General features: G+C 48.1%; 1 protein-coding gene across 1 annotated transcript; it reads right to left on the bottom strand.

Annotated features, from left to right (window-relative positions):
• Nucleotides 1-824: 824 nt before the first annotated feature.
• ZNF622 (zinc finger protein 622) lies at nt 825-14,658 on the bottom strand. The gene is made up of 6 exons (XM_041749485.1): nt 13,954-14,658; nt 11,913-12,173; nt 11,528-11,690; nt 8,634-8,746; nt 2,134-2,277; nt 825-1,099 (listed from the first exon to the last, which is right to left on the bottom strand). Exons 1-6 carry the CDS (start codon nt 14,558-14,560, stop codon nt 972-974), a joined length of 1,416 nt encoding a protein of 471 aa, XP_041605419.1. The 5' UTR covers nt 14,561-14,658; the 3' UTR covers nt 825-971.
• Between the last annotated feature and the right edge of the window lie 98 nt (nt 14,659-14,756).

The raw sequence follows: 14,756 nt of genomic DNA on the forward strand, positions 1-14,756 counted from the left end.
GAGAGGGCCAGAGGGCCAGTGGGTACGTGGTAAGGGCCAGCGCTCCCCAGCGGCCGCTCCGCAGACACACGGCTCCCGCGGCAGCGCCCCGTCCTTGGTGGAGCAGGCTTGCTCTCTAAGGGAGAAGAACCTTAACACTTACCTCTTCAGCCCCCTCCACCGGGGACGGAGCGAACACCTCCTTGCACCCACGGAAAACCCAAGTCGCTCTTCCCGAGTCACGGGATAGCTCGAGGGGTTTGAGCTCCACGGCGAAGCCCATCTCCAGCGAAGCCCATCTCCGCCGGGACTCCCCTGAGGCACCCAGACCGGGAGCCCCTCGTGCTGAGCCCTGAGGCCGGCGGCTTTTGCTCCGAAAGCGAGGTCTAAACATTTTACATTATTTTCTTCCTCAGCTAACTGCTCGAGTAAAGGCAGGTCTGGAAACCGAGCCTGAGGGCGCAGCGGGGCACCTTTGCGCGTTCACATCTACCAGTAAAGAACCTTTACGGCTGACGACACGCCAACCCACCCGAACTCAAGGAGAATGACCTGCGGCACATGCTCAAACGAGGAAATTCACCTTCCTCCTAGCTTCCCAGCCCCCTTCTGGGGGTTCCGGTGCCAGGGCAAGGTAGAGTTACTCCTCCCAAATCCAATCACACGTGTGGAGAGGACAAGTCACTCCTGCTCTCCCATGTCATTCTGACAGCCAGGAATCAAAAGCTGAGGCTGGAAAGCTTCCGCTAGGCAGCAGTCTGACTCCCAGAGCCCAGCAGGCCCGGCCCGCACTTTGTGAAAACATCACCTTTAACCCCTGTCTAAAAATGACAGCTAAAAGCCGACAGGATTCTGACTTTTATTCTTAGGTAAGAACAGATAAAGAACAGGGACAAGTAGCAGCAAAAAGGGCCTGTCATCTAATCCGGCTGCGTCCGGGCCTCAGGAAGCGCACCTGCGCAGGACACACACCACTCAATCCTCGGGGACCCTCAGAACCTCACTTGGGGCCTGAAGTGCATCTGCTTGGTGGCATTGTTCTTCATTCCGGTCTTCAGCATCCACTTCGATTTCATCCTCTGGACGTACTGCATGTCCCGCTCATGCAGAAGAGCTGCTCCTGGGGTTGCAGAGGGGACAAGAAATGGGGCAAAGGTTATTTGTGATCAGGAAAAAAACCCAATCGTGAGAGAGACTCTCAGACCTAACTGGAGGGTGGGGGGCGTGGTAACCAGGTTCTTACTGTGAAGAAGGGCGCTGACCTGGGGTCTCCACGTAGCGCGTGGGGGTTATACGTGCCCAGAGTTACAGACAACCACCTGTACTCGCACACCTGTCTCTGGGACAAGCCTCACTAGTTCCCGTCACCTGGACGGGTCTGTAAGCCCCAGAGGTAATGCCCCAGTCATCAAAGGTGACAGAAAGGCAGACACTATAAATTGAGTCAGGTGATAGTTCCTGACAAGAGTAAGATGAAGTCAGCGTCTGCTAGACCTAAGTGGCAGCCGGCGGCCAGGAAGCCAGTGTAACTAAGCACAGCGGCACTGCACACAGAGCTTATCCGTCTAGGACTTTCCATGCCCACCTCAGGAAGCTCCCCCATCTGCTCCAGGCCCCAGTGGGCTGATGGTCTCCCCGAAGATCTAAGCACTGAGCTGCTGTAGCACATGCATTAGGACAGGCAACCCACAGATCTGCCAGGGGGACTTGTTCTTGCCCCCATTTTATAAATGAGGAAACAGAGGCTTTGGTCACTTAAATTACTCATGTTCCTCATGTAAGAACCACCTAGTAAATCAGGTAAGTCGAGTCTGACTCCATAACTCGAGCTGTTTGTCCCAAGGACACTAGTTAAGTCCTCCGTATAACCTCCAGGATAATTTCCACCTTTGTTGACTACCAAGTACTTATTTCTGTCACTACTATCTATTATATGCCATTTTAGAACGTTACCGTGCCAGAAACATGAAGTTTTTAAGTAACAGAGCTTTGGGTTTATTGCCATAAACATATCAAGTAGTAACATAAGGCCCCAGAGCCAAGAAGTTCCGTTCCCTCTAGGGAGGACCCGTAAGGACATCAATGGAAAGGACTCCAGCCAAGCCCCTCGGGTCCTACGAGGCCCTGGGCTGGTCCACGGTGGTACCCACACACCTGTGCTGCCGGTCCATCCCAGGGCTCTGTACTGCTGCAGTATCCGGCCCACGGCCTTCTGATTCTTAGCAACTGCCACAGCCCGTGACAAGCCAAATCGCTGTTTGTAGTATCTCATCAAGGAGCGGTGACCCACTCTGGCACCTGTTTTTCAAAAAAGCAAGATAGAGATGAAACAAAGTTCTATCCGCTAAAAAATAAAAAAATAAAAATGAAGCAGCATATTAGAAAATGAGAGACGGAAAATCAAAAAATAGAGGGATTTTTTATTTTTTAAATAATAAATTTATTTTTTATTGATGTTCAATTTGCCAACATACAGAATAACACCCAGTGCTCATCCTGTCAAGAGCCCACCAAAAAATAGAGGGATTTTTAAAAAGAGAGAATGGCAAGTCACTGTTCCTTGAAACACTCAGCATCTGGTGTGTATGCTTCTCTAGCGATTAACACAGCAACACTTGCTAATATGGATAACAGGACCCGAGAAAGGAGGTAGGGGCCGAACTTCTTTTTAATACAAAGATAAAGCACATAATAACCCTGATGTTCAAAACCTAAAAGTCACAGTCTGGGTCTAGAGCAAAAAAACCAATCCACCTTTCTTCTGCCGAAATTCTCCATAGTGGTAGTTCTCAAGCCGCTGATTTCTTTACCTCCACGGACATCTGGAGACACTGCTGGTTGTTATACCTGGAGGAGGCCGGCTAGTGGCTAGCAGACGGAGGTCAAGGGTTCTGCTAAACATCCTGCGGTGCACAGGACAGTCCTCCACAACAGTCATGTGGCCTAAAAGGTCCCACGCTCAGAAACCCTGCCCTGTTGTTTTCTATGTGACAGAAATCACCTGGGAGCCAGAATTCTAAAGGATGATTAAACTGCATTCCCTCTACAGCTTTTGCTTATTAGCAGAATCTGGTAAAACTCTGCAGGTCAACCATGCTTTCACAGACGAGTCACTGTGGATCCCCCGGCCCGTTCCAGGAAGCGTGCACCCAGCCTCAGCTGCACAGCAGGAAAGCGAAGGGGGCAGAGCAGCTCCCTGACTCGGGCGCCCTTGCAGCAGGGGCTCTCACAAGGTGGTCCTGGCACGGCGGTATCAGCCTCACCCCAGGGCAATCGAATCTGACACTAAGTGTGGTTCTCTCACAGCAACAATAATCAGGTACCTTCCCAGACAAACACGGAGCGATTCCACGACAGCACGTGTCCACTGGGCACGGAACTGCCATTCCCGCTGCAAAGGGGTGAAGGACACATGGCGGAGGCGAACCACGTGCACAGCTTCCAGGAGTCTTACATTTACTTATATCAGACCAGGTCTTTCACAATCTTTTGTGTAGAAAGACCATGAACAGGAGACTATAAATACTCCAGATGGCTGTATTTGCCTTTAGGATCTAGACCTTTCACTTACATGAAAAAATTCCGTCAGGTTATTTTAAGTCCTGATAGCTGGGGCAAGCCCCCTGGAAAGGTTTGCTTGCTACACAAACATGGGAAAGTACTTACTTTCAGTTGTTTCTCTGTCATAGGATGCAAGAGAGGACTCCCCCCCCCAAAAAGACCCTTTCAATTCAAAGATGAGTTGGTTGTTGGATACCAGCAGAGATGAACCTGTCCCCTTGAACCTGTTTCTTCTGGAAGCCTAAGAGTTAACAAAGCTTCTAGACCACAAGGAAAGGATACGATGCAGCTGACACACGAGACTCCAGCTTAAAAGAAGGCTGCTACAGGAGACCCCAGCACCACTATCATTTTCTATTTATAGTAATAGGTCAGGACGCTCTAGGTTTGCCACGCTCAAAATCATTACATGATAATGCTGGGTCACTGGGACAAAGTAAAACAATGTATAATGGTAAGCAGACTTTGGACATATGCATCTTTGAAGAACACCCCTGAAAATTCAGGGTTCAGGGTTGAGTTCATTACTCAACGCCAAGGTTTATGCCCCGAGCAGGGGAACTGAAAACACAGTTTAGAGCTACCCCTGCCCCGTGTCAATGACAGGAAGCCCCAAGAATAACGTGCTAGGAACAGCTCAACTTGAAGGCCCTCATCTAGGAAAATTATTTTTATTTTTATTTTTTTTAAGATTTTTATTTATTTATTCATGAGAGAGAGAGAGAGAGAGGCAGAGACACAGGCAGAGGGAGAAGCCGGCTCCTTGCAGGGAGCCCGATGTATGACTTGATCCTGGATCCTGGGATCCAGCCCTGAGCCGAAGGCAGACGCTCAACCGCTGAGCCACCCAGGCGTCCCGGAAAATTATTTTTAGAACACAGTGTGACTGCCCAATAAACAGGAGACAGGTTATGTCCTAGTGATGGCAAAGCCACACTCTGTCCATCGACCTTTCACCATCGCAATAACCACTTGGAAAACTGTCTGCTCCTACTTAACAAAGAGACAGTGGAAAAGAAATGACCTCCAGCTGTAATTTTCCCAAGATTAATTACATCTTCTCGTGGATCCACCACCAGTTTCATCCGGCTGCCCAGCTGCTCACTGCCTGCGTCTTTCACAACAACTTATCCACAGGAGCTGAGGATCAGGGAAGTAAACTCCAGGAAGCGCGCCAGGCCTCAGGCTTCGCATACATGCTCACAGTGCCCCCTGCGGGTGCTCTTTGTCACTGGCTCTCCGATCACCTACTCCTTGGTGTAATATTAGATAGAGGACGGCCGAACTGAAAGTGGACCCTGCTAAGTGTGGTCGATTAAATGTCACCAAGGTTTCCACAGTAGAGTCCTTCTCAAATCAGCTTCATGCTAACATCCATACTAACTCAGCCGAGTAACTGAAAAGGTTTCTGACCGGTAGATTCGTTCAAAGACGTAAACAGGGGACTGGACATACTGCTGTAATACTGCTCCTCGGTTACGGGGCTTACTCAGATCTCCCACTCTCCCAGCTCGTTAGAGAACTTCCCAAACCAGAACTGAGACATGAGGGCAAGTCAATGGACTAGAAACCATCATGTCTCACTGTGATCAAGATAGACGGATGGCGAGTTTTTAACAGAAGACAGTGGAACTACAGGTGACATGAAAAGCAAGGCATCAGTCCACCTGGAAGAAATTTCAGAATACTAGCAAACTTTGATTCATGAAGAAAGCTATTTATTAAACAAATTCTTTCTTTTTTTTAAAGATTTTATTTATTTATTCATGAGAGACAGAGGTAGAGACACAGGCAGAGGGAGAAGCAGGCTCCATGCAGGGAGCCCAACGTGGGACTCGATCTCGGACTCCAGGATCGCCCTGAGCTGGAGACAGATGCTCAACCGCTGAGCCACCCAGGCATCCCTAAACAAATTCTTTAATAAGGTCTCACCAGTCAATCATCTGTGAAGACCCACGAAGCTAGTGAAGGACTTAGATTGTTTTATTAGTGGCTCTCGTTCTTCTCCAGATCACAGGTTTTTTAAAAAAACTACAGTATCTCCACAGAAAAAAATGTACCTGCCCATCCATTCAGTTAAAGAAACAAACATGCATGGCCACACAGGTGATATTAAAAATTTCATTTTTTTGAGAAGGCGAGTATGTGTGCTTGCAGCTCAGGAGCAGGGGGAGGGCCAGAGGGCGAAGCCGACTCCCCGATGAGCAGGGCGCCCTGATGCAAGCGCTCTATCGCATGACCTCAAGGCTATGACCTGAGCTGAAGGCAGACACTTAGCTAACTGGGCCACCCCACACAGGTGACTAAGCACGATGGCCTTTCCCCAGGAAACGGCACATTCAGACGAAGCAACGCGGACGGCCTGGTTAGGAGCCTGCGCAGTACTGCTGCTCACGTCTCTCTGGAGTGTCTACAAGTGCGGTACCTCACAGCAGCACCAAACCACTTACTATTCTTCACTACTCCCTGTCCTGAGGCTTATTACCTAATAGTAGGTAGCCAGCAGCAGTGAGCAAGGAATCCAGGCTTTATTTTTTATTTTTTTTTAATTTTTATTTATTTATGATAGTCACACAGAGAGAGAGAGAGAGAGAGAGGCAGAGACTCAGGCAGAGGGAGAAGCAGGCTCCATGCACCGGGAGCCCGACGTGGGACTCGATCCCGGGTCTCCAGGATCGCACCCTGGGCCAAAGGCAGGCGCCAAACCGCTGCGCCACCCAGGGATCCCGGAATCCAGGCTTTAAAAACCAGGGAAACTGGACCTTCAAATTAATCTGACACCACTGTCTTCTTCGACTACATGAGGATGTAGAGACAAGCAATCTGCTGCACAGTGCTGCAGGCCACTGACTGATTCCAAGCCCGAGGCCCCTTAGCCCACAATGGTTCCCTCTGCTCTGCTTCTCCTGGTCTGTGTCAGGCCCAAAACAGTCAACCTTACTTTCCTTTTAAAGTCACCTCCAACCCCTCAATTACTCAGTCAACAAATATTTATCTGGCTCTCGTGTGTCTGAGACCCAGTGCTGAGATGAAAGCCGCGACCTTTAAAAAAAGTAAAGGGGGAAGAGAGGCAAGCAAGCCAACACTTACAAAGGAGGGGACGGTTCCGACAGATAGGCAAGCGTCCCAGGAGCAGAGGAGACTCCCCACACTCAGGGCAGGGGCTGAGTTCACAGAAGCTGATGGAGGGGTGAACCCAAGTCTTAGCAGCAGTAAGACAGAAGCACCAGCCATGCAAAGTCCCAGAGGAGGGAAACTGCCATTGGGCAGGTAAAGGGATAGAACAGGATACCTGGTGGGGGTCGCACCTGGAAAAACTAACTTACCGGAAGAACAATGGCTCCCCCTGGAGGAATTCCAGAGGAAAAGGAAACAGACTGGCGTTTGTTCTGGGTGATAGAGGACACCAAAGTGGAGATGGACACATAGGAAGCAGTAATGATGACAGAGACAAGAGTTCAAGAGAAAAAAAGGAAAAAATATTCAAAGGCTGTAGAGGATTTGCACTTAGTAACCATTTCTACGTGGGAGAGGAAGAGAGTATCCTGACAAGACGCCCATTTGGGGCTTTGGCTAATCTTAGCTCAATCATCCTAGGAAAAGGTGTTTTCTAGACCCCCCCCCCCCAAAAAAAAAGACCCCTAAGTAAAGCTGCAAAACTTTTATGTTTAAATGAAATTTCTCTCAAATAGACTGTATCTCTTAAATAGGATATGCTCATTGTGCACAGTCTGCTATAGAATATGCTGGAGTCAACGCAAAACGAAGCCCCCGTTCATAATGACACGCCAGACGCTACAGGGATCATCTTAGTCAACTCGGGCACAGTCTGGGTCATCACACTCTCCAGTCAAGGACATGTATGCTCATGAGGTAAGGGGCTAAAAGAGCCCGCCCTGGAAATTAAGTTATTAGGCTTATTTCTGCTATAGTGTACTGACATTTCCACCAGAGGAAGCCTACAAGAGGTTTTCTGTAATGTATTTTTGCTCCTGTGTCTTGCACAGGCCACAATGCCACACCTAACAGCGCCCTCATCACTGTAAGGAGAGTTATGTCTTCAAGTCAGGCTCCGCCCGCCCCTTCCTCCTACGTCACACTCTAAAGCTGCCCTTGGCCTCAAAGGTGCTTACTCCGAGTTAAGGAGCTGTCTGTACCTAAGCAGTGCTATTCTACGTGAAGAGCCGTGATACAAGACAGTTTCTTGAGCAGTCAGCTCCACAAGCAGGATAGCTGCTCCTGCCCCACCGCTGCTGCACACCTCCCAAAGACAGGTAGGGAAGACGTGAAAAAGGCTTCACTGACTAGGGTCTTGGGTCAACTCTTCACCCTACTTAAATTGCAGCGGGCTTACAGGTCAAATAAGGCTAATGGACTCTAACCTGCTTGTAAAGATGAAATAATATACCCACGTACCACGCCGCCTTTCAGTAAATAGTATTATTAGGACTTTATTATCTCCATGGCTCCATGCCCGTTCCTTCTCACAGGGGCTTCTGTAGCTTCTCCCATTCTCATCAGCTAATCCTAACACTGGAAGCAATAGTGGATGCTTGTCAGACCCATAGCATTTGTCCCCCCACCTTTTCATACCCACCATTTCAGTCAAATCTTGTTCCCTCAAGTAGCAGGCACAATTCCAACTCCCTGCCTCCCTACCAGAATCAGAATACAGAGGCAACTGGGCACTGTCGTTAGGTACGCCTGGGACAGACTAACCAGCTGGAAGTCTGAGCAACACGAGGAAACAGGAACTAATTCAAAGGATAAGAGCAGGGCCATGACTTACAAGAAAAACCTAAAAGAGGCAATAATAATAATAATAAAGAACCAAATGCAAAATGTCTATGTATTTGAAAGGAAATGACTGATCAAAGCACTTGGAATCGTAACAGAAGCAAGCAAAAACATTGATCTAATTTCAATGAAACAGCCAACACAGAGCTAAGTGGCAACCTTCAGAATTTACTATGTGTCCAAGAACATAGAACTTAAAAAGTTCAACTATCTTCCTCAGTATGGAAGGGGACTGATGTGACATGCCTAATAATCTCACTGGCATTAAGCTATTTATCTTTGACAAGTGCACTTACCAGAAGGTAGAATCAGCTCCATGGTTTCATCATCATATTCTACTGTCTTTTCTGAAGGCAATTCCTCAGTCTCATCAGGGTGGTCCCCTTCCTTGTGATCCGGATAGCTACTCCTGTAACGGTGGCATTAATAATGGCATTAATACAAAGACTAACACCCCAGATTTAATTAAAAGATAAATTGTATTTGCAAAATGGCAAACGCAGTAGCTACCTCAAAGCAGGGGATATATAGCTACAGGCATGGCAAGCTGAAAGGTTTAATAGAAGAACCAACCTGGGTGCATCCGCTGTAATAAAAAGCATGCAAGTGACCTATAAACTCAAGATGGATCACAGACCTAAATGCAAAACGCAGAACTGTAATAATGCTTAGAACAGAACACAGGGAAAAAAATCTAGATGGCTTAGGGTTTGATGAGGACTTTTTACATATACCACCAAAGGCACGATCCATGGAAGGAATAGTTGGTAAGTTGGACACTTTGTTAAACTTCTGCTCTGGGGAAGACAATGTCAAGGCAATTAAAACACAAGCTGTTACACTGAGAAAAAATATTTGCAGAAGACGTATCTGATAAAGGACCATTATTCAAAATACACAAAAACCTCAACAACAGGAATACAAATCAGATTTAAAAATGGGGCAAAGACCTTACTGGCCACCTCACTAAGAAACACAGATTGTAGACAATGATGCTTCACAGCATGTCACCAGAAAAATGCAAAATCAAATGAGATAACACTACACGTGTATCCAAATGGCCAAAATCCAGAATATGACAACACTAAGCACAGGTGAGAAAGTGGAGCAGCAACAACTCTCATTCACGGGTGGCGGGAACACAAAATGATGCAGCCATTTTGCAAGACAGTTTGGTGGTTGTGCAAAATCAAACATACTCTTTACCACAGAATACAGCAATTGTGTTGTTTAGTATTTATCCAAAGGACCTGGAAACATGTCAACACAAAAACCTGCACACTGATGGTTATGGCAGCTTTATCCATAATCGCCCAAACTCAGAAGCAACCAAAATATCCTTCAGTAGGTGAGTGGATAAATGGTGGTACATCCAGACAGACAATGGAATAGTATTTGGTACTAAAAAGAAATGAACTAGTGAACCATGAAAAGACACAGAGAAAACTTAAATGTGTATTACTAAGGGAAAGAAGCCAGTCTGAAAAGACAAGGAGGAAGAATAGGTGGACTCCAGATGATTTTCAGGGCAGTGACACGACGCTGTACGCTACTGTAATGGCAGATACACGCCATCGCACCTATGTCCAGACTTAGAAAATGTACAACACTAACAGTGGAGCCCCAGTGTAAGCTATGTACTTGGTGATGAGGAGGTGCTAGCGTGAGTTCATCAATTACGACTAGTGAAGGATGTCCGTAACCAGGGAGGTTATCATGCTCGTGTGGTTGTGGGGGGCAAAGATTATATGGGAGATCTCTGTGCTTTCTGCTCAAATTTCCTATTAACATCAAATTGCCCTTAAGAAAAAAAAAGAGAGACTGGGAAAATAATCTGTAACTGAATTTTCTTTTTCCTATTTGTCTCTTCCTAAGATGGTTGCCAGCTAGACAGAAGAGAATGTAGAGCTGGAGATGCAGCTCTCCTCAATTTAACCATTCTAAAAACAAGTTCTAGAATAGAATTCCAATAGAATTCTGTGATCACAGTTCTTTCTAGGCCTGTGTGTCCAATATAGGAGCTACGAGTCACATGTGCTTTTAAGCACTGAGCTTTGAAATCTAGGTAGTGCAACTAAAAAACTAAATTTTTAACTTTTTAACTTAATTTCTAATTAACTTAAATAGCTGTATGCATATACCTAGTAATTACCATATTGGACACTGCAATTCTAGAAGAACCTCTATGTTCCTAGAAATGTTCTCAAACATATACTTAGAGATAATTGGAGAATAATTGGAGAGTTACATGTCAAATAATTGGAGAATTACACGTCAAAATGTTAAAAGTTAAGACAGATAACCCAATCCCAATAAAGAAACAGACAAGACTTGATCAGACACTTCAGCAGAGATATCCAAATGACCAATTAATATAAAAAGGTTCTCAACTACATTCATTATTATCAGGGAGATGCAAATTAAAACCACAATGGGATACCACTACCCAGCCACCAAAATGGCTGAAATAAAACCTTTTGCTCAATGCAAAAGAAGAATGAGAAATCAGGAGGAAAACGCAGAAGGATGATTTAAGAAACCAGGACTTTTCTGAACACATGTATCTGGAGACTGTGCATGCTTGGCATGGTAACTACACACAACTGCTTGTGTAGCACACCCATGCTAGGTCGGGACACCTGTGCTAGGTACTGTGACACTGGGAACTAGCTGTTCAAAAGTGCCTGGCACAGATCCCTCGCATCATGGACGAATTATCCAACTTTCTAGTTAAGGGTGAACCACCTATGGGATAATGTCACCATCAAATGCCTGGGTCGGGCCTCGTTCAGCAAGCACCTCAATTACCTTAGGAGACTGCTTGTGATTCAAGGACTCTTAGGGAAACCAAAGGATGAAATCTAACCTCAGTCCCTCTGTTTTTGCAAGGTAACTGGCAAAACTGAGCTCCTAACCCTTTAAACAAAAAAAGAAGAAAAACAAGTTTTCAAGTCAGACAAACTTCACTTTGGGCCTGAGATCGTCTATCAGATCTCTTTTATTAAATGTGTATGTTCAACTCTCATAGTCAGTTTCTTATCTACAAACCGAGAGGGAACAATCACCCATATGGAAGAGTTATAAATTATAAAGCACATATTGTACTGTGCCAGACACGTGGTAAGCACTGGCACACCTAAGATCAATGCAAATACGATGACCTCACTGTGCTTACAAACCACAGACTTACCTAAAATCATAGAAGTCTGCAAATTCCAAAGCAGCATTGCCATCTGTGAAGAGTTTACAGTGGCTTTTGTCATTCATGTGTGCCTGTACAGCTTCCGTGGAGTAGAAGGATTTCCCCTTCTCATTGCACCACAAGCAAATCTTCCCAACACCAACTTTCTCTCCTGGAAAAATAATTTGAAGACAAAACATAAGAGGAGCTTTCTGCCGCCAGGTTAAAGCTCACAATTTATGTCCATGATTCAAAAAACATGCATCATTTTTTTATCTTTACGAAATAAGCAGATAATTAAAGACTGACGAGAAACAAAAAATGAATGTTCCCTTAAAATCTGTCCCTCAATAATGTGGTATTTCCTCATTAAAAGGAAAATTATTGTACTCACCCAGATATTTAATCAGTCCCTTAAGATCTGAAAGATATTCTATATCGGGAATAAAGAAGCTGTGGACTTTAGTCATATGAGCCACATTCTTCATCAGAGAGCTTGAGTGATGGGGACAAAATAAGCAGTCTGTTATGGGGATGGCACCAATGAGGGGGCCTCCCGCAGCCTCCTCCTCCTCTACGTCCTGCTCCTCCACGTCATCCATGGCGTCAGCATCCTCACATTCCAACTCTTCATCAGAATCAATATCTTCCCAATCTTCAAGGCAGAGATTTTAAAAAAAAACAGTTTAAGAAAGTGGTAACTACAATCGAAGAAACCATAATGATTCATAAATAGGAGATAGTACAATCTTACATCGGGGGAGGCAGAGTGCTAATTACATCCAAGGACAGACCCTCTTTTAAGATCTCAATTTTAGCTGGTCCCTTCACAGACGAGCTTGTACCGCTAAAGACTCCTTAATCTTTCTTTTCCAACATACAGTAAACTACCTGAAGGAGTCTGTACTTCCTTCCTAAGCCTATATGAACACATACAATCCATATTAATGGGATGTGGGATGAGAGCAGGAGGGAATAAATAGCTCATAAAAAAGAGGAGGCTTGGTTGCTGGCTCCACCTCCACATTTCAGGTTAGCTAGTTGATTCTGAAGCCCCCGTTTTGTTGTTTTAAGCAACTAAATTAGACGCAGAGCCATCCATCCTACCTAGAAACCCAGTAGAATCCCAAGTCCTACATTCGTTGGTGCAGGTGGTATCATGCCCTCCTATGCGAACGTCAAATGCCTCCTCAATCAATACAGAAGTCATCAACAACACCCAAAGCATCCAATCAAGAAACAGGCGGAGGGCATGAACAGACACCTCTTCAAAGACACAGACGTGGCCAACAGACACGTGAAAAAATGCTCCACATGCCTCGGCACCAGGGAAATACAAATCAGCACCACAAGCAGATCCCACCAGTCAGAATGGCTAAAGTTAACAAGTCAGGAAATGACAGATGTTGGTGAGCATGTGGATAAAGGGGAACCCCTTAATACACCGCTGATGGGAATGTGAACTGGTGCAGCCACCGAGGAAAACAGTGAAGGCTCCTCAAAAAGTTGAAAATGGAGCTATCCGATGACCCAGCAATTGCTCTACTAGGTATTTACCCCAAAGATACACATGCAGTGGTCCAAAGGGGCACCTGCTCCCCAATGTTCACAGCAGCAATGTCCACAACAGCCAAACTAGGGAAAAGAACCTGGAAACCCAGCGACAGATGCTGTGGTCTCTCTATATGTACAGTGGGCTATTCAGCCGCCCCCAAAAAACAAAAACAAACAAACAAACCCAAACCCCACAGAGGGACGCCTGGAGGGCTCAGCAGTGGAGCATCTGCCTTTGGATCAGGGCGTAACCCCGGGGTCCTGGGATCGAGTCCCTGCAGGGGGCCAGCTTCTCCCTCTGCCTGTGTCTCTGCTTCTCTCTCTCTCTCTCATGAATAAATAACATCTTTAAAAGCAGAGGATATCGTGCTAAATGAATATAACTTGGAGAAAGCCGATTATCATATGACCTCACTCACGTGGAATTTAATAAACAAAGCAGAAGTTCCTAGAGGAAGAAATAAAACAAGATGAAATCAGAGAGGGAGACAAACCCTCAGAGCCCCTGATCCTGGGAAACGAACTGAGGGCCCCCAGGAGGGTGGAGGGGACGGGGTTCCTGGGCCATGCGACCGGCCCTGAATCACTGACCTCCACCTCTGAAACCAGCAATACCTTATAGGTTAACTGGACTTAAATACAAAAAAAAAGAAAAAGAAAGCAGCAGCAGCTCCAACTATTCAGTCATGACCTATCGACCTCTCCATGGACCGCCCGCAAAGCCTAAAGTCCCGCACGGACATCCGGGATCGGCGATGACAACGACGGCAAAGCGGTGGAGTCCCCGGGGCCCTGTCGGGGAACGTGTCCCAGCCGCCCCGGCCCGAGGGCGCGACAGGTAACCGCGGACACAGGGCGCGCCGGCCTCGGGAGGGCATTACCGTCGTCGTCCTCCTCCAGGGGCCCCTCCGGGTGCTCCTCCGGGGGCCCCTCCGCCGGCCGCCGCCTCGCCAGCCTCCTCGCCCGCTGCTCGAGCCACTGGAGGCGCGGGGGCCTGTCGGGGGCCGCGGGCGCGGGGCTCCGGGGCCGCTGCGCGGGCGCCGCGGGGGCCTTGGCGGGGGACGCGGCCGGCCGGGCCTTGATGGCCTGCTGGATGGCCGCGTTCAGGGCGTCCTTGTCCACGCCGTCCGCGCCCAGCCCCTTCTCCAGGTTCTTGGCGTTCCTCAGCTGCACCTGCCGGCTCACGGCGCGCACCGCCGCCCTCTCCAGCTCCGCGTGCCGCCGCGACTGCAGGTGGTTCTCGTAGGCGTTGAAGGACGCGAACCTCTTGCCGCACACCGCGCAGTAGGTGGCCGCGCCCTTGCTCTCCGGCTCCGCCACGGCCCGCTGCGCCCGCACGCGCTCCTGGAAGCCCTCGGCGCTCACCGGGCCCATGGCCGCCACCTTGCGCTTCAGGTTGTAGCGGTGCCAGTCGCTCTTGTAGTGCGCCCGCTGCACCTCCGCGTCGCCGAACGCCACCCGGCAGGTGATGCAGGTGTAGGTCGCCATCGCCGGGGCCCACGAACCAGCCCACCCAGGCAAGCCCGCCGCCCCCAGCCCGCGCGGCCCCCTGCCCCGCACGCGCCGGCCGCGCTCTGCGAGGACTTCCGGCCCGTCAGGGAAGTTATGCCAGTGGGGCCGGAAGTCCCGCCTCCGAGCCGCAGCCACGCCCCCGCCGCCGCCGCCGGCGCCGGAAGTCGAGGGC

Source organism: Vulpes lagopus, chromosome 3 (genome assembly GCF_018345385.1).
Source record: "Vulpes lagopus strain Blue_001 chromosome 3, ASM1834538v1, whole genome shotgun sequence".
Classification (NCBI taxonomy): domain Eukaryota; kingdom Metazoa; phylum Chordata; class Mammalia; order Carnivora; family Canidae; genus Vulpes; species Vulpes lagopus.

Bases quoted from the DNA above. Each gene is read 5' to 3' on its own strand.
- ZNF622 (XM_041749485.1), bottom strand. From the start codon at position 14,560: ATGGCGACCTACACCTGCATCACCTGCCGGGTGGCGTTCGGCGACGCG. The intron at 11,691-11,912 runs GTGAGTACAATA...TTATTTTTCCAG, and splicing joins GGGACTGATTAAATATCTGG to GAGAGAAAGTTGGTGTTGGG. The intron at 1,100-2,133 runs GTGTGTGGGTAC...CTGCAACCCCAG, and splicing joins GGGATGGACCGGCAGCACAG to GAGCAGCTCTTCTGCATGAG.